Source organism: Erpetoichthys calabaricus, chromosome 15 (assembly GCF_900747795.2).
Source record: "Erpetoichthys calabaricus chromosome 15, fErpCal1.3, whole genome shotgun sequence".
NCBI lineage: Eukaryota > Metazoa > Chordata > Cladistia > Polypteriformes > Polypteridae > Erpetoichthys > Erpetoichthys calabaricus.
The window spans coordinates 76,754,810-76,781,188 of NC_041408.2; the positions used below are offsets into that span (position 1 = coordinate 76,754,810).

At 40.9% G+C, this 26,379-nt stretch overlaps 1 protein-coding gene across 1 annotated transcript in view; it reads right to left on the reverse strand.

Moving 5' to 3' along the window:
* Window positions 1–4,743, reverse strand: part of LOC114665834 (calpain-2 catalytic subunit-like) — a 77,085-nt gene extending 72,342 nt beyond the window's left edge. Inside the window, exon 1 of the mRNA XM_028820475.2 lies at window positions 4,467–4,743. Coding sequence (XP_028676308.1) covers window positions 4,467–4,703 — 237 coding nt within the window. The 5' untranslated portion in view covers window positions 4,704–4,743. The remainder of the gene's footprint in view (window positions 1–4,466) is intronic.
* Between the last annotated feature and the right edge of the window lie 21,636 nt (window positions 4,744–26,379).

The following is a 26,379-nucleotide window of genomic DNA, read 5'->3' on the forward strand; positions in this document are numbered from 1 at the left end:
AATTGCATTCATTGCATTCCTAGTCTGAATCACAATCTGATTGTATGGGTGGTTACCTGGCACTGTAGGGTTGCCACCCGTCCTTTAAAATATGGAATCGTGCCGCATTTGAGAATGAAATTGCGCGTCCCGTTTTGAATCAATACGGGACGGGATTTGTCCCGTATTTTTTTTATCATTTTTTTTAAAGCAGCGTCTCATGCAAATCATCCCACACGCATTTTATGAAGATGCCTCCTTTCCTACTTATGATTGGGTAATACTTGATGTCATCGTTAGTTTGATTGGTCTTTTTAACTGTCCAGTGAGGAGGGCGGGTCTTTTAAGTACAGTCTGCAAACTGTTGGCACTGAGATGTGGCACCCGCTGCAGTATGCGTCCCTTATTTTTTTGTATTAAAAGTGGTAACCCTACATGGCAGGTAACACTTAAGTTTGGTCATGAAGTCGTCTAAAATCCGCCACGTGCCCTCTTTTAATTGCGAGAAGCAGATATATATAGCCAAATTCTCGCGGTTCGTTGCGGCGAAGTACGGCTTTTAATTTTTTAATAAGAAAAGAAAACCTTTTTAAACGGATCGAAAATATACTAATAACAATTTGTTAAGGATCTGTTTTTTTCTGAACCTCGCTTTTCACAGCTGTCGCGCTACGGCGTGTGTTTCGTTTATTTGACAGTATGTAGATCGTGGTAATTACATTCATGGCATTCGTTTTCTGAATCACAATCTGACTGTATGGGTGGTTACCTGCCAGGTAACGCTTGTGGTTGGTCAGGAAGTCGCCTTACATCCGCCACGTGCCCTCTTTCTGTTTCCAGAAGCTGATCATAGAATGGTTTTAATAGTTTACTTTCAAATAATGCAAAGAGTATGCGACATGTGTTTCTCCCTAATTCTGGGCTCATCAGGCATACACACTCACTGCATCCCCTCTCGTGAATCGAATCTCTATCGTCAGCGCCAGAGTTGAAGCCCCTAACATTGCGGTCAGCAAGTCGGCTAACATCCGCCATGTGCCGTCTTTCAGTTGCGAGAAGCAGATCATAGAATGGTTGAAACTGTTGCCCCTAACGTTGCGCCACGGCGTGTGGTTCGTTTATACCTCGTGTCTTCTCATTAAACTTTTATCTCGCGAATATGTTATTGCAATCCGCAGCGGGAGCGTTTCTATAAACTTAATTTAAACTTACGTTTTACACCGTGCTTTGTTTCCCTTATGAACATGCTTGTATGCTTCACTCGCTCCCTTCTCAATTGTTTAATGAATTTTTTGCTCTTCGCTGTTTGCGGCTCTTCCGTCATTTCCCCCTACTTCGTTCTTTTATCTCGCGAATATGTTATTGCAATCCTTAACGGGAGCGTTTCAATAAACTGATTGAAAATAGTTTTGCATTTACCTTTTTAGTAAAAGGCGAGCTTTTAAGCCTGAGAAATCACCCCGTAAATGCACACGTTTAATTGCACATGTGTTAATATGTATGCTTACACAGTATTAAAAGACAGTAAAAAATTAACGTCATTTACCTTCGTTCCCGCGTTTGACTCGTGCTGTAAATCTCTTCCTTGTTTTTAGTTCACGTGATTACGTAGGAGGCGTGATGACGCGATACGTGACTCCGCCTCCTCCATTACAGTATATGGACAAAAAATATGTTCCAGTTATGACCATTACGCGTAGAATTTCGAAATGAAACCTGCCTAACTTTTGTAAGTAAGCTGTAAGGAATGAGCCTGCCAAATTTCAGCCTTCCACCTACACGGGAAGTTCGAGAATTAGTGATGAGTGAGTGAGTCAGTCAGTCAGTCAGTCAGTGAGGGCTTTGCCTTTTATTAATATGTATAGATATATATATATATATATACACATACACATATATACTAGGGGGCTGTGCCCCCTACTCGCTTCGCTCACCCACCCCACAACCCCCACCCCAGGGAGCGCTTCATGCTAGCCACTTCGTGTCTCTACCGCTCGTGTTGTGAAGGGGGGGGGGGGGCTGAACACACGCTAAGGAGAGGCGGACAGATCAGCTGCTGCCTGTCTGCTAAAGGCGCTATATAAATAAAATGTATTATTATTATTATTACCAAGCTGCGTGATCTGCATGTCACACTGCACGTCGATCATTTAAAAGCCTGTACAGCAGCTTGTCCTTTTGTCTCACTTCCATGTCTCATGGAACGTTAAAGTGTCTCTGAGAAATTGTTTGTAAGTAGGGTGTGACATGAAAGTAGTCTTGCGGGACTTCAAAGTGTCTCCCCGTGATAATCACATCTTGACCAAAAATGTTTTTATATAATAGATATAATTAACCAAGTAAAATTTAAGAAATCTCATAAATTAATAGCAGTACATTATTCATCTAAATTTAGTGTCTGATTGTCCAGTTAAAACTTTATAAGTGTAGGCAAGAACTGATATCTAATATCAGTTGAAAATTAGCACCTTTGTATTTTTTTTACTTTTTGAAATAGTCATAAAAATCACCCTTATTTGAAATGGCTGTTCAAAGACAAGCACGGGAGAACTTACTTGGAATCATTCCCACTTCATGAATTTTGGGACTGTATGCTCATGCATTCCTCTGTATTGTGCTTATTCTCAAGCCCTGAGCTACTGCATTTCTGACAGTCTGACAAGAAAGGCTGTAGGGCAGGGTTGATCAATTAGAAATTCAGTTGGGTCAGACTTTTTCAGCAGCGGGTAAGCAGCAGGTAAAAACAAATTTTAAACCAACACAAAGAGCATACTGAGAAAGAAGTAATGTTTAGTCATTGTTTCCCTTTTAAATGTGGTCACATTTGACACAGGCACATCAAAAAGTGTATACAAAAACAATAAAAAAGCTATAACTGAACAGAATCTGAGGTAGTAGCAATACTTTTTTCCACTTAGGATATAAAAAAGTAAACATTTTGGTCATATGTGACCTAGGCACATCTCAAAGTTCATAAAAACAAAATAGTGCATAGTTTTAGCAATAACATTTGTTTTCCTTTTAAAATAAATAAATATTTTGGCTATATAATAATAACTTCTTTATTTTTACATGGTGTCCTTCTCTCTACTTAAAACACTATTTACCCCACACTGGAGGCAAACCCATGGTCTTTGTATTGTGAGGCATCAGCAATACAATTGCACCACTGCACATACAGTATGTGACCCTGTTATATCACAACTAACACACATCAATATAATGCCTACTGCACACTGAGGGAACACAGGTCCGTTTTATTGTGACGTGTCTCGCTACTGCATAGGCTGTGGGGATGGAGTCTTGGGGGAAAGCACATTGTGGGGCTCAGGGCACCTCCCTAAAAAGAGCAGAGTGACAGGATCAGGGTGAGAGTGGAGCGAATGGTAAAAGAGCAGAAAGATTCCCCCAGAGAAGCGGCTCCTTTGACAGGTCGTCACAGTATCACAGACTACTATTCTTTGTTCGAGCTCCTCCCATCAGGAAGATGCTTTAGGTCAATCAGAGTACGCACAAACAGACAAAAAAATAGCTTTTTCCCATCTGCCATAAACTTTCTGAACTCTGAATCTTCTCAGTCAGATAATTTATAATTGAAAATGTGCAATAAGGTATATTGGTAATGTGCAATATACTAATGTAATACAATTTATAATATGTAATGTACTACTCATTGACAGGTGTAACAACAATTTATGCTGCTGTACTTTGAGCAATAATAATTTGCTCTGGTTACTTGATCACTTAACACTGCATATGACATATTTGGAATTATTTGACCTTTCTTTAAATGCACCTTGGGGCTGTCACAAAAAGTAATTTCATTGTGTTACACAATGACAATAAAGTGCTTGAACTTGAACACTTGTAGACACCCAACAATACCCTGCATTGTGGGTTGAATGTTGCTAGGCTAAGCAGAGTGTTGCATTGCATTGTAGGTGTTGCATTCCTACTACTGCAGGAATTTCTGAAAGCTTGCAAAATGTGTTTTTCTTTGCGTTTTGGCAGGACCACTGACTGGGCCACTCGGAGGTCGCTTCCAGGACGCATGTTGCCTGCGGGCTGCCATTTGAATATGCCGACTCTAGGGCATCATGTTAAATCCCATTGCAAAGTGTTGCACCTGAGATGTTTACTACAAGATGTGGAGGGGTCTCCCTTCTGTCCTGTCCTTTCCTCTCCCTTTTACACAATCATTCACAAGTTGTGCCTTTTCCTATTTATATGTGACTCCTTTAGTAAACAACACTACCACAAATCCTTTAACAAAGAAATTACAAGAAGAACAAATCAACAGTAATCACTTGAAACCAGTACACATTACTCTCCTTCTTTTTATGCACAAGGTGTTTGTTTTCAGGTTTAGTCAAATTAACTGACATGTTGGCATCACTCCCAAGCACATCAGTTACCCACAACCATATCCTTACTGTAACAAGTTTACATATCTAATAGTGACAAAAAGAGGATTACAAAGTACTCACCCCTGGCCTTTTCCAAACCACACCCTTGGATCTGGGTGAACCAGGACCCAATTCATTAAATCCGAGAGCGCTTGGCACACCAGGAAATGTATTATCTATAAAGAGTTTTCCTGCCTGAAGGCACTTTTTCTTTAGCAGATTATAGTCTTGATTCAGATACTTTGCGGGTTGGTCAAACGTGCCAATTCCCACAGCCAAATCCTTTTCTCTGGCTAGCAAAGTTGCCACACCTGACATTTTGAACGTTGTGCAAATGGGCACACAAGCAGAACTGTCTCCTGCTGAAATATGTCCCTAGGTGGGTTACTTTCTTCCTTATAAGACATCACTGACGTAGCAAAAAATATTGTGAAGGTGTGTGCTGATGGGTGGAGTTAAACTTGAAAGACCTAACAAAAAATACTTTAGGCTCGCTCAACGTGCTGCCACCAACTGAAGGCAAGAAGAGTCATAAGTATGACAATAGACACTACAACAGACCTGGCTAGGGCAGGTGTTTTAGAGAGTTGCCCATTCTGGTGACCAGACAGCTTATCCATGAATTAGTTTAGGTAGACAGGAGATGCCAGAGGACAATAAGCTCTCTTACAGTACTTGTGAGGGAGGAATATCTGGATTCCTTACCCAAAAAAAAGATCCTGAAGTTGTATTAAGACCAAGAACCAACTAGTAGGCCAACACAACAGGGATGTCTTCAAATACCTTTAGCATGCTTCTTAAAAATATTTATCTACTAATTAGTGAATAGTCTTGCAGAAACTGTTACATGGTATACAAAAAAAAAATAAAAGTAGCTTCCCTTACAAGCACTTTCATACATATTATGCTAAAACAGCTTTCTCATTCATTCTAATAAGTTCTTCCCACTTTTAGAAATGAGTTCTATCTACCTTCAAAGGAGTTTATCGATCACTACAAAACCCTGAACCCTGGTCCTACCAACTAATCACTGAGGAAAATAGTGTGTTCATGAAAAGAGCCTTGCAGACCTCTTCCCAGTTCAAGAGGAGGAAGCCTGAAGTTTCCATCTCAGGACAGGTGGGAACTCTGATGCATGTTAAGGGGATGGGTTGCGAATGGGACAGCCGTGCTGGAAACTCTCATCACATTAAAAAGAGGATATGGTGGTGTATAATGTCACTTGAGAACTCCTGCCCCAAGGGGTATATGAAGTTTAAAATTTCTTTAATAACTTGCAGTTTTTCAGTTCTGCGGTAATGTGGTGATTATGCTTAGTTATATTGTTCATCAAAGACAAATAATCAAAATGTTTACGATTATAGACTTAATGCTTCTTTTTGAAGTCACTGAGGGAAAGCGGACTGAGAAAGCAAATGCCCTTCTAAAATGATGGTCAAGAACCTAACAAAAAATTAGAAGGTATCATTTTTTGTGCATGTTCTTTTGGTTCATTTTTTTAACATTTCCTTAAGATATATATTAAATTTTAAACACATTATATACTGCGTGTAGCACCTTACTAGTCAGAAGTAAAAGTGAACCTAACAGTAAGCTTCAGACACAACATTCTTGTGTGTATACTGTATATATATATATATATATATATATATATATATATATATATATATATATATATATATATATATATATATATATATATACTAGCAAAAGACCCGCGCTTCGCAGCGGAGAAGTAGTGTGTTAAAGAAGTTATGAAAAAGAAAAGGAAACACTTTAAAAATAACGTAACATGATTGTCAATGTAATTGTGTTGTCATTGTTATGAGTGTTGCTGTCATATATATATATATATATATATATATTGTAAAATAAAGACACACAAGATCATAAAGGTTTGGGGTTTTCCGGCCCCGTATACTGTAAAGAAGATGCAATTTAGTTATACAGTCCAAGTACATTCACTTCGTTAACTGCTAACAGCCTTGTGGGTTGATGGGGGAACATTTATAGAGGGGACCGGAATTGAACAGAGGAATGCTGGGTAACGAGGAGTGGTGCAGTCTGGGATACTGACGTCATCAGAGGGAAGTAAGTTGTGGAACTGGATTAGCGGGAGGTGATTCAGGGTGTCGTCGTTTCCTTCTTTCTGGGAAAGATAAAGAAAATAAGGTTAGCTGCCTGCCCGTCCCATGGCTTTCGGTTTTCGCGCTCTTACCCGGGTCGTTCTGCGACTCCCCATGCGCGCGTGCGTGACAGGGCCCCCCCCTCAGCCCAGCCCCATCGGGGCGGGCGGACCGGACCGAGAGGTCGTGAACCCGGGAGAGGGCATCGGCATTGGCCTGAAGGTTACCCCGCCTATAAGTGACGTTAAACTTGTAAGGCTGAAGGTCCAAAAACCACCTGGTGACTCGGGGATTCGACTCCCTGTGCAATGCCATCCACTGTAGGGCCGCGTGGTCTGTCATAAGGGTGAACTCCCGACCCAGCAGGTAGTACCTCAGATGTGTAACCGCCCACTTGATGGCGAGGGCTTCCCTCTCCACTGCCGCATACCTGGTCTCCCGGTCCAACAGTTTCCGGCTCAGGTAAAAAACGGGGTGCTCGACACCATCGATGCTCTGGCTCAGCACTGCCCCCAGGCCTGTGTCCGAAGCATCGGTCTGGAGAAGAAAAGGAAGTGAAAAATCAGGTGTGTTTAAGACAGGTGCCGAGGTAAGGGCCGCTTTTAAGTCACGAAATGCTTTGTCAGCTGTAGGATCCCATACCACATACAAAGGAGCCCCCTTTCTTGTCAGGTTAGTCAAGGGTGCTGCCCTCTCAGAGAAACGGGGCACAAACCGGCGGTAGTACCCCGCCAACCCCAAGAAAGCCTGCACCTGTCTCTTGGTACTCGGACGGGGCCATTCCAGGATGTCTTTGATTTTGGAACATTGCGGTTTCACCTGTCCCTGCCCCACTAGGTAGCCTAAATATTTGGCCTCCTTTAAACCAAAAAAACACTTCCGAGGGTTTATGCGGAGACCTGCTTTCGCTAATGTGGCCAGGACAGCATACACCTGCACAATATGTTCCTTCCAGGTGCCGGAATAGATGACAACGTCATCCAGATAGGCGGCACAATAGGACTGGTGGGGCCGTAGCACTCTATCGACCAGACGTTGGAAAGTTGCAGGTGCCCCGTGCAGCCCAAATGGGAGAACCTTATAGTGCCAATGTCCACTAGGAGTACTGAAGGCGGTTTTCTCCTTTGCGGATGCCGTTAAGGGAATTTGCCAGTACCCTTTGGTCATATCAAGAGTAGTCAAGTATTGAGCTGTACCCAGTCGCTCAATAAGGTCGTCTATCCGGGGCATAGGGTAGGCATCAAACTTGGAGACCTGATTCAGACGTCTAAAGTCGTTACAGAACCTCCAGGAGCCATCGGGCTTAGAGACGAGGACGATAGGACTGGACCACGGGCTGTGACTTTCCTCAATAACATCCAAGTCCAACATCCGCTGGATCTCGAGTTCGACCTCCGCACGCTTTGCCTCCGGGAGGCGATAGGGCCTTTCCCTGACTACCACCCCGGGATCCGTACTGATGTCGTGCTCAATCAGCGCGGTGCGGCCCGGAGTCTCGCTTACCACCTCGGGGACTGCCAGTATTGCTTGTTCCAACTCCTGCCGTTGGGACGAGGATAAATCCGGTCCGAGGTTAAGTGGCATTTTTTTTGAGAACAGGGAGAGGGTTGTACCGGAGATCGGGGCCTCTTCCCGAACTCTCCACGGCTTCAACAAGTTCACATGGTAAACCCTTTCACGTGGACGACGGTTTGGTTGTCGGACCAAATAATCGACCAGCCCCTTTCTTTCTATAACCTCGTAAGGCCCTAGCCAATGAGCCAATAATTTAGAGTGGGAGGATGGTACGAGCACCATCACCCGATCCCCAGGCTGGAATTCCCTGAGGGTGGAGTTTTTATTGTAGCAACGCGCCTGCGCTGCTTGAGCAAGAGTCAGGTGATCTTTAAGAATAGGCCTGATGTGGGCTAACCTATCACGCAGTTGCGCAATATATTCCACTACGTTTGTAGAAGGAAGGGTTTCCTCCTCCCATCCTTCCTTCACTATGTCCAATAGTCCCCGGGGTTGGCGTCCATATAATAACTCAAATGGAGAAAAGCCCGTGGAAGCTTGGGGTACCTCCCGATATGCAAAAAGGACGAGGGGCAAAAGCTGATCCCAGTTCCTACCGTCCGCGCTGACTACCTTGCGTAGCATCTGTTTAAGGGTCTGATTAAACCGCTCGACTAATCCGTCGGTCTGGGGATGATAAACAGATGTTTTCAGATGCTTTATTCGCAGTAACTTGGCCACCTCCCTAAACGTATCCGAAGTAAAGGGAGTACCCTGGTCCGTGAGGACTTCTTTGGGTATTCCCACTCTGGAAAAGAAAAGTACTAGTTCCCGTGCGATTGTTTTAGTTGTAGCGGAGCGCAATGGAACCACCTCTGGGTAGCGAGTCGCGTAATCTACCGTAACCAATATATACTTATGGCCGCGGCTTGAAGGCTTCAGGGGACCCACTATGTCTACCCCTATCCTTTCAAAGGGAATATCGACAAGGGGTATAGGCACGAGAGGAGCTCGAGCCCTCCTAGGGATCTGGCGAATCTGACAGTCAGGGCAGGATTGACAGAAACGTCGGACCTCCTCGTTAATACCGGGCCAATAAAATCGGAGCTTTACTCTCTCCAACGTTTTTTCGGCCCCTAAATGGGCGCCTAAGAGATGGGCATGCGCTAGTTCACAGACCTCCCGCCGGTAGGTCCGCGGAACTAGCAACAGTTTCCGTATCTCGCCTTCGTGAGTCGCAACTCGATACAACAGATCGTTCTCAAGAATAAAGTAGGGTTCCGGTGGTGTGGGATCACTTGACAAATGGCCATTCACAGTAACAACAGCATTTCTGGCAAACTTTAGGGAATCATCATTCCACTGTTCACGTTTGAAAGAAGCCGGTGTAGCCCTATATTGCAGCTCCACCCGGCTTAGTGGGTCGTCCGTCACTGAATAGGGGTCGGTGCTCCGGCTCGGGCCCTCACCTGGAGGTTCCGGGCCAGGGTCCGTCACCTGAGCATCTTCCCCCGGCCGACCTACGTCATCAGTGTTTGCCGCATGGCATGGCGTGGGAGTCGCAGCGAGTTTCTTTGGTTTACTCACAGCCAGACCCAAGTTATTACTAGGAGTGGATTCCGTCTTGCCGCAATTAATCTTTGACCAGTCGTGCCCCAATATTACTGGGAAGGGGGGTTCCGGGAGAACAGCGACCGCCAGTTGAATCACCGCACCCTTCCAAGCAATAAAACATTTCGCGGCTCTATACGCCCTGGTCTCCCCGTGCACACAGGTAACTTTTAAGCGTTGACTTATCCACTGTCGCGGCAAGACATAACGGCAAGCAACAATAGAGATATTGCTCCCGGAATCAAACAAAGCCCTCACCGAGTATCCATTTACCAAAACCACTCCCACATTCGGAACAGCCAAGGGATGAGACAAAGCACTATACCTTTCTGTCAGGGCCACGTTGCAATCCATTGACTCGACATATAAGGGACAGGCTGGTAAGATGTGGCCGAGCTCCCCGCACTTGAAACAGCGCGGCGGAGCCGGCTTCTCCCGGGGCTTTGCTGGTGCTTCCGCCGCGCGGCAGCTGGGCTCGGGGTGGCTAACGCGTCCCTGTCGGGCACCACGAGCCGGCCGTTCCGTCCCCCCGGATCGGTGAACCGCGAGCTGACGCTCTAAGACCTCTAGGAGGCCTTTCATATCCTTGTAAGGATGTCGCCGGACCTGCTGGGCGAGATAATCTGGCATGGCATTTATGAGGCCTTCGCACAGCACCTGTTCCACGACCTTGCGAGAGTGGGGCCCTTCTGGCCGTAGCCAGCGGCCCATCTTGCCCCAGAACTCAAAGGCTTGCGCTCTGGCCGGGCCTTCAGGATTAAAGCGCCACAGCCTCCATTCACTCGCCTGCTGATCCGGCGTGACGCTGTAGCGGCTTAGGATTTCAGGTTTAAGATTGTCATAACTCGCGGCCTCCTCCTCAGGGAGATCGTAATAAGCCCGCTGCGCAGCGCCCTTCAAGTACGGCGCTAAGATGGACGCCCAGTCCGATCGCGGCCACTGGTTCCGAGAGGCAGTCCTCTCAAAGATTCCCAGGTATGATTCTATATCATCCGCCTCCGAAAGCGGGACAATAGGCGGAGGCGGGGGCCGTGCAGGCTCTGGTCTTACCGCATCAGGTGAGTCAAGCCTAGCGGTGGTTTCTGCCAGTTTTCGCTGCGTTGCAGCATGTTCTACCTGCAGCTGCTGTAGTTGGGTTGCCAGAGTCGTTAATACGGCGTTCAGATCCTGTCCTTCGGTCATTTTCGGACGATTTAGTCTCCTGCCGACTACGCCACTGTAAAATAAAGACACACAAGATCATAAAGGTTTGGGGTTTTCCGGCCCTGTATACTGTAAAGAAGATGCAATTTAGTTATACAGTCCAAGTACATTCACTTCGTTAACTGCTAACAGCCATGTGGGTTGATGGGGGAACATTTATAGAGGGGACCGGAATTGAACAGAGGAATGCTGGGTAACGAGGAGTGGTGCAGTCTGGGATACTGACGTCATCAGAGGGAAGTAAGTTGTGGAACTGGATTAGCGGGAGGTGATTCAGGGTGTCGTCGTTTTCCTTCTTTCTGGGAAAGATAAAGAAAATAAGGTTAGCTGCCTGCCCATCCCATGGCTTTCGGTTTTCGCGCTCTTACCCGGGTCGTTCTGCGACTCCCCATGCGCGCGTGCGTGACAATATATATATATATATATATATATATATATATATATATATATATATATATACACATACACACTGTATTGGACAAGTGATGAGTAGTGCCTGGTTGTCTCCACACATACCGCTTAGAATTAAGGCCAACTCCCGCATGGAGTTTGCTAAAAGACACCTGAAGGACTCTGAGATGGTGAGAAATAAGATTTTCTGGTCTGATGAGACCAAGATAGAACTTTTTGGCCTTAATTCTAAGCGGTATGTGTGGAGACAACCAGGCACTGCTCATCACTTGTCCAATACAGTCCCCACAGTGAAGCATGGTGGTGGCAGCATCATGCTGTGGGGGTGTTTTTCAGCTGCAGGGACAGGACGAATGGTTGCAATCGAGGGAAAGATGAATGCGGCCAAGTACAGGGATATCCTGGACAAAAACCTTCTCCAGAGTGCTAAGGACCTCAGACTGGGCCGAAGGTTTACCTTCCAACAAGACAATGACCCTAAGCACACAGCTAAAATAACGAAGGAGTGGCTTCACAACAACTCTGTGACTGTTCTTGAATGGCCCAGCCAGAGCCCTGACTTAAACCCAATTGAGCATCTCTGGAGAGACCTAAAAATAGCTGTCCACCAACATTTACCATCCAACCTGACAGAACTGGAGAGGATCTGCAAGGAGGAATGGCAGAGGATCCCCAAATCCAGGTGTGAAAAACTTGTTGCATCTTTCCTAAGAAGACTCATGGCTGTATTAGCTCAAAAGGGTGCTTCTACTAAATACTGAGCAAAGGGTCTGAATACTTAGGACCATGTGATATTTCAGTTTTTCTTTTTTAATAAATCTGCAACAATTTCAAAAATTCTTTTTTTTTGTCTGTCAATATGGGGTGCTGTGTGTACATTAATGAGGGAAAAAAATTAATTTAAATGATTTTAGCAAATGGCTGCAATATGACAAAGAGTGAAAAATTGAAGGGGGTCTGAATACTTTCCGTACCCACTGTATATATACATATCTACATATACACATATCTACATACATACATATATATATACATATATATACACATATCAACATATATATATATACACATACATATACACACATACATACACACACACATACATACATACATACATACATATATATACATACATACATACATACATACACACATATATATACACAGACACATATATACATACATATATATTTACATATCTACATATATATATACATATATCTACATATCTACATATATATATACACATATATATACATATTTACATATATATATAGCTGATTACCCAGTGGCTTCGCTCACTGAGTGCAAGAGAAAAAAATAAAATGTAGTATGTATAAAATAAGTTTGTTAATTGCCAATTGCCAGCACTTACAATAACATAGAAATCAATATAAACAACATTAACATCATTATCATAAGAGAATATGAAGTAATATATAAGAAGCACATTGCATATAAATATAAATTATTAAACAGTAAAATCTTCTTCTATAATACGCTACTGTGGCTATTCGTTTGTCTGTCCAGGATTTTAAATCACATGTAGCTCGCAAACCGTTTCACCTATTGACTTGAAATTTGGTACATATATACTACGTCACGTCTACTATTCGCTTTCGGGGTGATGATTTTATTACTCTTTTTATCTTTATTTTATTTTATTGTAGAATCAACTCACAGCTGCGCGCACCAGTCATTCCCTACCACCTTCGCTAATCATTCTTGAGGCAGATTGAAGACTTAAGTGCCAGCTTAACTGAAAAATTAAAGAAAACATACTAAGTTATCGCAACACAAAAACTAACTTAATCAGTTTTAACGGGAAAAGATGCCGACGAAAGAAGAGAAGCAGTGGGACGCTAGGGTGAAGAGCTGCTCATTAAGCAGCAAGCGCATCAACCTCTGAGCAAACAAATGGTAAACGTACAGAGAAAGAGGATAAATAACATGAATGCTCATGTCAAGTGTATTCACTCCACGTTATCGTGCAGTGCGCTGTTACTGGTATTTTGATAAAAGAATTTGAACAACATATAAGAAGCGTATAAATTATTAAACAGTAAAACATTAACATTTAAGAAGTAAAGATACATTGAGTACTACTGCAGTGCTTTCGGGTATAGTACATTTTTTGTTTGCCCATTACATACATAAATGTATACATTTTTTGGTGTACCTACCTGAGAACACGCAACATGACCCGGCAGTTAAAAGTTTCTCGCTCCAGCAATTTTAACTCTGTTACAAAGTCATGCAAAGTCTTGTTTATACCTCGTGTCTTCTCATTAAACTTGTATCTCACGAATATGGTATTGCAAACGGCAGCGGGAGCGTTTCTATAAACTCAATTTAAACTTACGGTTTACACCGTGCTTTGAAGATGCATAGTACGCAACACGTGTTTCGCCGTAATTGTGGGGTCATCAGGCATACACACTCACTGCACTCCCTTACGGGAATCGAACCTCGGACGTCAGCGCTAGAGGCGAAGCCCCTAACGTTGTGCCACGGTGTGTGCTTCATTCATTTGACAGCATGTAGATCGGGGTAATTACATTACAGGCAATCGTAGTCTGATTCACAATCTGATTGTATGGGTGGTTACCTACCAGGTAACGCTTGTGGTTGGTCAGCAAGTCGGCTAACTTCTGCCAAGTGCCCTCTTTCAATTGCGAGAAGCAGATCATAGAATGGTTGAGATAGTTTAATATATATAGCAAAATCCCCACGCTTCGCAGGGGCGAATATGGTATTGCAAACGGCAGCGGGAGCGTTTCTATAAACTTAATTTAAAGTTACGGTTTATACCGTGCTTTGTTTCATATTCTTTTTCTACCTTATCAATTGTGTAATGTGTTTTCTGAACAGGTTTGATTCATGCTGCGTTCAGTCACTTCACATGAGCCGCTCTCTTGTGTGATGTTGCGATGTCCACGGGTTTATTTAATGTTAGCTAAGACCCGGCAGTTAAAAGTTTCTCGCTACAGCAATTTTAACTCTGTTACAAAGTGATCCAAACTGTCGTTTATACCTCGTGTCTTCTCATTAAATTTGTATCTCGCGAATATGGCATTGCAAACGGCAGCGGGTCAGTTCACGTGCTTACGTGGGAGGCGTGATGACGCGATATATTTTGATATACAGTAATCCCTCCTCCATCGTGGGGGTTGCGTTCCAGAGCCACCCGCGAAATAAGAAAATCCGCGAAGTAGAAACCATATGTTTATATGGTTATTTTTATATTGTCATGCTTGGGTCACAGATTTGCGCAGAAACACAGGAGGTTGTAGAGAGACAGGAACATTATTCAAACACTGCAAACAAACATTTGTCTCTTTTTCAAAAGTTTAAACTATGCTCCATGACAAGACAGAGATGACAGTTCCGTCTCACAATTAAAAGAATGCAAACATATCTTCCTCTTCAAAGGAGTGCGCCTCAGGAACAGTGACTGTCAGAGAGAAAAGCAAACAAATCAATAGGGCTGTTTGGCTTTTAAGTATGTGAAGCACCGCGGCACAAAGCTGTTGAAGGCGGCAGCTCACACCCCCTCCGTCAGGAGCAGAGAAAGAAAGAGAGAGAGAGATAGAAAGAGACAGAGTTTGTTTTTCAATCAAAAATCAATACGTGCCCTTCGAACTTTTAAGTATGTGAAGCACCGTGCAGCATGTCGCTTCAGGAAGCAGCTGCACAGAAGGTAGCAACGTGAAGATAATCTTTCAGCATTTTTAGACGAGCGTCCCTATCGTCTAGGTGTGCAAACAAGCCTCCTGCTCACACCCCCTACGTCAGGATCAGAGAAAGTCAGCGCAAGAGAGAGAGAAAAGTAAGCTGGGTAGCTTCTCAGCCATCTACCAATAGCGTCCCTTGTATGAAATCAACTGGGCAAACCAACTGAGGAAGCATGTACCAGAAATTAAAAGACCCATTGTCCGCAGAAATCCGCGAACCAGCAAAAAATCCGCGATATATATTTAAATATGCTTACATATAAAATCCACGATGGAGTGAAGCTGTGAAAGGTGAAGCGCGATATAGCGAGGGATTACTGTATATCAAAATACCCGCGCTTTGCAGCGGCGAAGTACTGCTTTAAAATTTTTATTAAGAAGAAAAGTAAACCTTTTTAAACTGAGGGAAAATGAATCAATAATTATTTGTTAAGGATCTCTTTGTATACCACGTTGTCAGTTCGCCCCTCCGGTTGTAATATGACCAAGCTGTGTGCTGAGCTTACTCTTGAGCATGAAATCTAACGTGGTTTGTGCCCTTCAGAATGAAAACAGTTTGCATTTACCTTTTTAATAAAAGGCGAGCTTTTAAGCCTGAGAAATCACCCCGTAAATGCACACGTTTAATTGCACGTGTTACTATGTATGCTTACACAGTATTAAAAGACACTCAACAATTAACGTCATTTACCTTCGTTCCCGCGTTTGACTCGTACTGTAAATCTCTTCCTTGTTTTCAGTTCACGTGATTACGTAGGAGGCGTGATGACGCGATACGTGACTCCGCCTCCTCCATTAGAGTATATGGACAAAAAACAGGTTCCAGTTATGACCATTATACGTAGAATTTCAAAATGAAACCTGCCTAACTTTTGTAAGTAAGCTGTAAGGAATGAGCCTGCCAAATTTCAGCCTTCTACCTACACGGGAAGTTGGAGAATTAGTGATGAGTGAGTGAGTGAGTGAGTGAGTGAGTGAGTGAGTGAGTGAGTGAGTGAGTGAGTGAGTGAGTGAGTGAGTGAGTGAGTGAGTGAGTGAGTGAGTGAGTCAGTCAGTCAGTCAGTCAGTGAGGGCTTTGCCTTTTATTAGTATAGATATATATATATATATAATAGGGCGCTTTGCTCACCAACCTCCTTGCCTGCGCTACACGCCAGCAACTTTGTGTCTCTGCTGCTCGCGTATATGGATTTCGCTTTCACCAAACAACAAAACTTTTAAATTCTCGCGAATAGGCCTCTTCATTGGGAAGAAACACAGGAGTTGAGCGTCCCGGCTCCATGGCCCCCATGCAACCCAGGAAGGCTACCTTCTCATGTTCCGGGGAAAATACTGCCCCTCTCTCAGTCCTTCCCTTCTCCCGGCGTCCCGGTGGGGTAATGTCCCCGGACATCTGTCACAGAGGCAAATTTAAGAGTCGTAGTGGACTCAACACTGTCAACTGTCAGGCAGTGTTCAGAAACCATTAAGAAAGTTACCAAAATGTCAGGTTATATTGCTCCTTGATGTGTGGAGTACAAGTCCAAGGAGATTCTGCTCAAGCTTTATAATACACTGATGAGTCCTCATCTGGAGTACTGTGAGCAGTTTTGATCTTTGGGCTATAAAAAAAAACATAGAAGCACTAGAATAAGTCCAAAAAACCATGACTAGGTTGATTCCAGTGCTACAGGAGATGAGTTATGAGGAAAGATTAAAAGAGCTGAGACTTTCCAGTTTAAGCAAAAGAAGATTAAGAGGAGACATGATTGGAGTATTTAAAATTATGAAGGGAAACAGACCACTGGATTGAGACTGTGAGTTTAAAATGAGTTCACCAAGAACACAGGGACACAGTTGGAACTTTGTTAAAGGTATATTTTTCACAAATATTAGGAAGTTTTTCTTCACACAGAGAACCACAGACACTTGGAATAAGTCACCAAATAGTATGGTAGACAGAAGGACTTTAGTTACATTCAAATCTCGACTTGATGTTATTTTAGAAGAATGAAGTGAATTTGACTGGAGATATTTGTTGGGCTGAATAACCTGTTCTTCACCAGATTTCCTAATTTTTAATGCACATACCCAACTCAGAGCTACCAATTAATCTAACACCCATGCAACCATGGGTAGAACATTCAGATTCCACATGGATGACAACTGGGTATGGGACTCAAACTAAGGATGATGGATTTGTAAACCTGAGGCACTAACCACTGTTACCCTCTTATCAACTTATTTAAGCATTATTCACTAAAATGAGCCCAATAAAATACAGTATACCATTCCATCTACAAACCATTTTTCCTCTTTTTCTCTCTGTGACCTTCAGTCAGGTGGTACTCAGCCTTCAGCTCTCACGTTGTTTTCTAGTTTCTCTCTTGATGTTTAAATTTCAAAATGCTTCATTGCACAGCATATAAAGTGTCTCAAATCCCAAGTACACAGCAAAATACTTTCATATGTGTTTGTGTTTATATGTGTAAACTAAGTGTACATGTGTCAGTATAGCAGAAGATGAAGTCTGCATAAACAATCAAAGCATAAACCATAGTGATGTACTGTACATCAAATGTAATAAATAATTAATACAATGCACACTATTTAAAAAAGAATAAACAGCAAAATTTAAAATAGGATCAAATCCCCAAAACATCAACCCATCAAACTTAATGTAATGTATACACAGTGAAATTTATATCTACAGAGAAGCTCAAGTAACATGGTCTAAAAATATTAATGTAACCCATTCAAAAAGTATAATTACAATGAATTAGCCAGCCTGAATATATATACAGTAATCCCTCACTTATCGCGGGAGATAGGTTCCAAGGCCGACCGCGATAACTGAATTTCCGCGAAGTAGGGACACCATATTTATTTAATTATTTAATGTGTATTTAGACATTTTTAAACCCTCCCTGTATTGTTTACAACCCACCCTTTACTCTATTAATAACAGGGACAACTGCTAAGCAATATGAAATCGGTAGATAAGTTTACACTTACTGTATAGCGAAGTACACGTAGCTATATATGACGTGATGAATATGCTGCGCATTAAAAATGATGACGATGAAGGTGATAATCCCCTGAATGCAGTAGCAAGAGCACGTTAATGTTGAATGAGTGAGATGAGACTTCCTGGTTAATGCAGCACTCTGTCGCTGAGCCAATCAGCAGCACACAGGAACTTAACTGCGTGCTCTGATTGGGTAGCTTCTCAGCCATCCGCCAATAGCATCTCTTGTATGAAATCAACTGGGAAAACCAACTGAGGAAGCAAATACCAGAAGTAAAAAGACCCATTGTCCGCAGAAACCCGCGAAGCAGTGAAAAATCCGCGTTATATATTTAGATATACTTACATATAAAATCCGCGAAGTCGTGAATCCGCGAAAAGTGAACCGCGAAGTAGCGAGGGATTACTGTAGTTGAATCTATAGGAGTACTGATCTGTGCCAAATAGTAAAGGAATAAAGGATAATAATATCCCCCCAAATGTTTGTGTTATTGCTAGTTAGACTACAGACAGACACGTCTTGTGCACAATTTGTGATGGCAACTTGACTTTAGCAAAGCAAACATATTTGGTGAACATTCCTGGCAGTAATCCACACTGATGAACACATTTAAATTTGGCTATAACAGCAGTAGGCTCCTTTCAGCTCAAAAATACACATAGCTTTAAGCTCCTCACTAGTGGCATCTTTAGTGGGGGACTCCCAGAGCTTCAGCCGCTGATCTCAGGCATCTTCAAGAGTATCAGCCCCACACTGTCTCTTGTTCTCCAGCTTCCAGCCATTTATAATTTGAGATGGAAGCCCCATTTCCTGCCTCTAATTTGCACAGTCAGCTGGCATGAAACTCCACCGGGGAAGCTCCCACTCTTCAACCCATTTCCAACATTCAGCTAGCAGAATTAACAGAGTGGGGCTAAGGCCCTAATACGTGCAGAATCTAGCAATGTCTCTTTTCCTCACTATTTTCCTTCCTTCCCACCGCATTGATTTCACGTGTTTTTAAAACTGATGTGGTGACATCTCTAAGATCCACTTAGGCTGCTGAACAATGGTAACTTCTGAAGACACAAATGTTGACAGAACAAGACAAGCTCACACAGTTCACTGGAAAAACAATACTATGCAACACCATTGCACCCTTATGACAACTTGTAGATTTTTCCATATTACTTTCTCAGTATTGACCACTGCATGTCAGTCTATGGCTTTGGAGTCTGATGAAAGTTTTGAAATCATGAAAGGGGAGTTGACATTTTACCAATTTTTTGTGTTGTTGATGTTTTAATACATCCTGATCATAATTCTACAAACAAATTCCTGTACAATATGTCTGTCTGTCTTTCTGGATGTCTGTATCCTCAATATCTCTAAAACCACACAGGCTGTTTCTTATACTCTGATATTAGATTATTCTATACAGATATTAGCTTTTGAAGATACTTCCTTCTGGTAGGTGACTGGAAACTGGAGAATTTTTTTTTAACTTAAGTAAAACACAAGAAACAGACACATATACTCACTGAGAAAAATATTAGGAACACCTGTATACCTGCATATCCATGGGATTATCTAATCAACCAATCATATGACAGCAGTACAAGACATAAAATCACACAGATACAGGTCAGGAGCTTCATTTAATATTCACACCAAACACCAGAATGGGGAAAAATGTGATCTCAATGATTTCGATGGTCACATGATTGTTGGTGACAGATTGACAGGTATGAGTAAATCTTCAGAAAATTTTCTGAGATTTTCATTCACAGTCTCTAGAGTTTACTGAAAATAGTGTAAAAAACATCGAGTGAGTTGCAGTTCTGCAGACAGAAATGCCTCTGAGAGATCAGAGCAGAATGGCCAAGCTGGATCGAGTTGAAAGAAAGGCCTACAGTAACTCAAATAACCACCTTGAACAACTGTAGTGAGGAGAAAAGCATCTCAGAATGCACAACACCTTGAACCTTGAAGCAGATGAGCTACAACAGCAAAAGAACCCACTTGGTTCCACTTCTGTCAGCCAAGAACAAAAAGCTGAGGCTGCAGTGGACACAGGCTCACCAAAACTGGACAGCTGAAAGCTGGAAAAATGTAGCCTGGTCTGATGACTCTCAATTTCTGCTGAGGCAAATAAATGGTGGAATCAGAATTCAGTGCCAACAGCATGAATCCATGCAACCAACCTGCCTTGTTTCAACAGTACATGCTGGTGCTGGTGGTGCAATGGTGTTTGTTTTCTTGGCAAAGTTTTGACCTGTTAATACCAATCAACCATTACTTGAATGTCAAGGCCTATTTGAGTTTTGCTGCCGACGATGTGCATTCCTTCATGACCACAATTTACCCATCTTCTAATTGCTACATCCAGTATGATAATGTATTTCATGAACATGACAATGAATTCAGTGTTCTTCAGTGGTCTTCCCTGTCACTGGATCTGAATCCAATAGAACACCATTGGGATGTGGTAGAATGAGAGATTTGCAGCGTGAATGTGCAGCTGACAAATCTGCAGAAATTGATTGATTCAGTTATGTCAATGTAGACCAGAGGCAAGGGAGGGTTAATGTAAATATTTGTATATCCGTGTCTTATATAGAGTAATTAGTCACTAACCCAGCCAGAGGGGATGCACAAACTAGTGTGTTTTTTCGTGCTGGTCCCAAGCCCAGATAAATGGGGAGGGTTACGTCAGGAAGGGCATCTGGTGTAAAATTTTGACAAATCAATATGCGGACAACAATACAAATTTCCATACCGGATCGGTCGAGCCCCGGGTTAACAACGACCGCTACCAGCACTGTTAGCCAACAGGGTGCTGGCGGAAATTGGGTTACTGTTGGCCAAAGAAGAAGAACGAGAAGAAGAAGAGAGAGAAGTGTCCAGAGGCAGGAGGAGAGGAGGAAGGTAAAGAGAGTTGAACTGAGGGTAGGAACTTTGAATATTGGCAGTATGACTGGTAAGGGGAGAGAGTTAGCTGATATGATGGAGAGAAGGAAGGTTGATATATTGTCACTGGTGTTTTGGGATAAGTGGTGGTTTGCGTGCACATATGTATTTATTATTAAATATTTGTCTGTCTTTTCATTTTCCAATATATCAGTGTCTAATCTATACATATTAATAAAAGGCAAAGCCCTCACTGACTCACTGACTGACTGACTGACTGACTGACTGACTCACTCACTCACTCATCACTAATTCTCGAACTTCCCGTGTAGGTGGAAGGCTGAAATTTAGCAGGCTCATTCCTTACAGCTTACTTACAAAAGTTAGGCAGGTTTCATTTCGAAATTCTACGCGTAATGGTCATAACTGGAACATATTTTTTGTCCATATACTGTAATGGAGGAGGCGGAGTCACGTATCGCGTCATCACGCCTCCTACGTAATCACGTGAACTAAAAACAAGGAAGAGATTTACAGCACGAGTCAAATGCGGGAACAAAGGTAAATGACATTAATTTTTGAGTGTCTTTTAATACTGTGTAAGCATACATATTAACACATGTTCAATTAAACGTGTGCATTTACGGGGTGATTTCTCAGGCTTAAAAGCTCGCCTTTTATCAAACGCGGGAACAAAGCTAACTGACGTTGTTCACTGTCTTTTAATACTGTGTAACCATACATATTAACACATGTGCAATTTAACGTGTGCATTTACGGAGTGATTTCTCAGGCTTAAAAGCTCGCCTTTTACTAAAAAGGTAAATGCAAAACTATTTTCAATCATTCTATGATCTGCTTCTCACAACTGAAGGCACCGTGGCTGATGTTACGTCACTTGCTGTCCAACCATAAGCGTTACCTGGTAGGTAACCGGACACTCACTTCACTCTCTTTCGGGAATCGAACCTCTGAGGTTTTCTTTTGTTCTTAATTAAAATTTAAAAGCAATACTTCACCGCTGCTAAGCCCCTATAGCGCTGACGTCCGAGGTTCGATTACCGTAAGCAAGTGCAGTGAGTGTGTAATTACATTCACGGCATTCGTAGTCTGATTCACAATCTGATTGTATGGGTGGTTAGCTACCAGGTAACGCTTATACTTGGCCACCAAGTCAGGTCGAAGTGATCACTCGAGTAAAGGCAGCTTCACAAAAACACTGATCCTTAACAAACTGTTATTAGTATATTTTCCCTCAATTTAAAAACATTTTATTTTCTTCTTAATAAAAATTTAAAAGCGGTACTTCGCCGGTGCGAAGCGCGTGGATTTGACCGACTGACACATACAGACATATTCATGAGTGCAGGTACTTCGGAAAGAAAGCACCGTGTAAACCTAAAGTTTAAATTAAGTTCATAGACCTACAAAAGGTTGCCATTCATTTGAGGCAAGATTGCTTTTCTTCTGTACAACTATACGTTGCATTCTCAAAAGTGTGCTTGCACGGCTTCAGATATATATATATATATATATATATATATATATATATATATGTATGTCTATATATAAATATGTAAGCTTATAAGTACTGCCTTACTTCTCTTTAAGAAAGGAAGATGTAATGATACTTGATTTAAACGATTCCATGTCTTCCTGGGTTTGCGTAGCTTATTGTCAATATCTTTACACCTGTTTTTAACACTTATTTACTGAAACGGGCTTTCACGAAAAAAGTTAGGGCTTTGCTACAGGATACACCCTCCACAAGTTAAGCAAGTAAAAATAAAATATATATTTCTGTTTTATTTAAACCTTTTAAGTTCGTATGCATAGCCCCATTTGGCTGTTTAATTTTTTTTTTCTTTCTTCAGTAATATTTAATCTCCTTAAAGAAAAAGAACATATCCATTTTACTTTTTTTGTATCTCTTTAGTAATATTTTAGTGTAAAAGGATAACCAGTATTTAAACCTTTTATGTTACTTTATACATTTATTTTACACAATGTTGAAAAATTAATAAGAAAGCTACATATTTTGGCAGCTGCTGCTTTCATTTTCAATGAAATGAAAAAAGCTCTCCAAGAGAAAACGTCAATGAAGAAGAAACAGTTTGCACTATCTAAAAATCAGAAACCCTCATTTATAAAAGTTTGCTGCAGATGACTTAACTGAAAATAAATGAATAGTTCCTATGTGTATAATACATATTTATCTATTTTACTTATGCCTTTATTCCACCAACTTACAACATCTGAGGTACAATTTGTTACATTACTTTTGTTTTTTGCAGCACAGGCAGGTGAAGTGACTTCCTCAGGGTCACACAGTGGTGTCAGTACCAGGATTTGAACTGACAAGCTCCGGGTTTGCTGAAATATTACTGAAGAAAGAAAAAAAACGACAACGTGCAAATGGGGCTATGCATACAAATGTCCATCCGTCCATTATCCAACCTGCTATATCCTAAATACAGGAGCCAATAAGTAGATATGTACATATACAGTATATATACAGTATATATATATATATATATATATATGTATATATATATATATATATGTGAATGTATGTATGTATATATGTTTGTCTATATTTATATATATATGTAGATATGTAAATTTGTATATGTATATATATGTTTATGTGGATGTGTATATGTGTATATACGTATGTATATGTAGATATGTGTATATGTAGATATGTATATATATATATGTATATGTATATATATGTTTATGTGTGTGTGTGTGTGTATATTATATATATAAAAGACAGCAACACTCATAACAATGACAACACAATTACATTGACAATCATGTTACGTTATTTTTAAAATGTTTCCTTTTTTTTTTTTCATAACCTCTTTAACACACTACTTCTCCGCTGCGAAGCGTGGGTATTTTGCTATATGTATATATATAGATAGATAGATAGAGATATAGATAGATATATATATATATAGATAGATAGAGATATAGATAGATATATATATATATATATAGATAGATACATAGATAGATAGAGATATATATAGATAGATAGATAGATAGATAGATAGATAGATAGATAGATAGATAGAGATATATATAGAGAGATAGAGATATATATATACAGTATATAGATATATGTGTATGTATGTAGATATGTATATATGTGTATATATATATATGTAGATATGTAAATATGTATATGTATATATATATGTGTCTGTATGTGTATATATATATATATTATATATATGTGTGTATGTATGTATGTGTGTATATGTATGTGTATATATATGTTGATATATGTATATATATGTGGATGTGTATATGTATATATATATGTATATATGTAGATATGTGTATATGTAGATATGTATATATATGTATATATATGTTTACATAACCTCTTTAACACACTACTTCTCCGCTGTGAAGCGCGGGTATTTTGCTAGTTTTACATATCTGTTTACTGTTTCTGGTTATTTTGTCGTGTTGGGGAAAAAATAAGATAACTTGTAAGGAGTATAGCTTGTTATTAGAGCAAGAAACCTCAGGTAATCGAAGGAATAAGTCTAGGTAGTGTAGTGGCCGGTCTGGGTAAGGGGTCGGCCGTTACATTATTTTCCCCATGTCCAGCACATATTTTGATCGCGCATATTTTAAAAGAGGCTGAAGTTAATGGTAAGCAGTGCCAGATTAACCACATGAACAATCAACTAAGGGTGAGTGCCCAGGAAATCTGAACATATCTTTCCCATATTTAGAAGTAGGGGTGAATAGATTTAGACATTTCACTTGTTGGCCTTTACTTTATGAGGGTTGTATAAATATACGTATAAAGTCAACACTGATACCATAAAGTAAGAATAATGCAGGTTGACAATTAACTTTTGTAATATTGCACAGAACAAAATGAAAAAAGGACAGTGAAGAAGATTGATTTGACTGCTCATAGACACAAGGCACCACACGCTTGCTGTTATGACTGATTGTGGAATGCACACATTTGTAAACTTTAGGTTGACTTAGTGCTGGGCGGTATACCGGTTCATACCAAAAACCGTTTTTAATTTTTGTTATGATATGGATTTTTCTTATACCGGAACACCAGTTTAAATAGCCTAAACAACGTTCGGAATATGGTGCAGCAGGAAACTGTTATGTTTATGTTCCAATGTGTGAATACTGTTTCTATACTGCAAGCCAAGTTGTACTTGTTTTATTTATTTATTTTTTTTCAATACTGTGTAATGTACCTGGTTACTGTGTAATAGTGTGATGATGCCGGCCCCCTACAGACACCCTCTTCCCACATGGGAGTCTGTTGAACCAACACCGTTGATAGTTATGACTGAGGTGAGCTGAGAAATCTAATTGAAGCCAGGGGATGGTAGAAAGTGCTCAAGTGCTTTTGTTAAAAACAGTCAAAAGTAAAACCAAAAGTGTCCACTGTACAGTGTTCAGAAAAATACAGTACCCAAATAAATAGCAAATCCATAAAACCAGTGAAACGTGGGGACAAAATCCATAAACTTAGCTTGAGGCAAGGTGCATATTAATGCAATTTGCCTTAATGATCGTTCAGTTGGTAAAGATGTCATCACCAAGTTGTACTTGTTTTATTTTATTGTATTTTGGTGAATACTGTGTAATGTACCTGGGCTTAAAGTTCTGAAGTAATAGTATTAGTACTGGAAGTTGCACTATTATTTATTTTAGATAGATACTTTATTAATCCCAAGGGGAAATTCACATACTCCAGCAGCAGCATATTGATAAAAAGCAATATTAAATTAAAGAGTGATAAAAATGCAGGTATAACAGACAATAACTTTTATTAAATATTATGCAGTTTAATGATGGTAAAGTTGTTTAAAAAGTCACTTTAACATGTCAGTGGACAGAGATTTTAACATTAACAGAAAGTGTAGTTGGTTTACAAAAAATATTTACTATTTATTCCTTTTCTAAGACATGCTCAGTGCAATACAACTTTTGACAAGCACCTCTGGATATTTTACGAAGTCTAAATGCCTCTTTGGATGGTTGACAATATGTTGTCAAAATTTTTTTTTAAGTTGTTTGCAAAATTTGTTCAATAAAAAGGCTCTATATTTTGACTGCATCTGTCATGTCAATGTGATTCCTTCTCTTCATTAGTGCCACCCCCTTGAAAACAATCACTTTATGGGGCCATGCAAACCTGTATTAATACTTGCGTGCGCATTAAAATGTTTTTTTTGTACAATGTACAATTCTCATGACAGTGGAATAGGTCATTCTTAGCCAGTCTACTGCAGTAATTGCAGTGGAAAATGTGGTTAACTGATGCATGGGAAAAAAATACCGTCGAATACCGTGAAACTGGTACAATTTTGAAAAATACCGTGATATAGAATTTTGGTCATACCGCCCAGCACTAGGTTGACTTTTATACAAAATACACCACTTGCCTCTGGAGTCAGTCACTGACGTGGGTGGTTATAGATAGATAGATAGATAGATAGATAGATAGATAGATAGATAG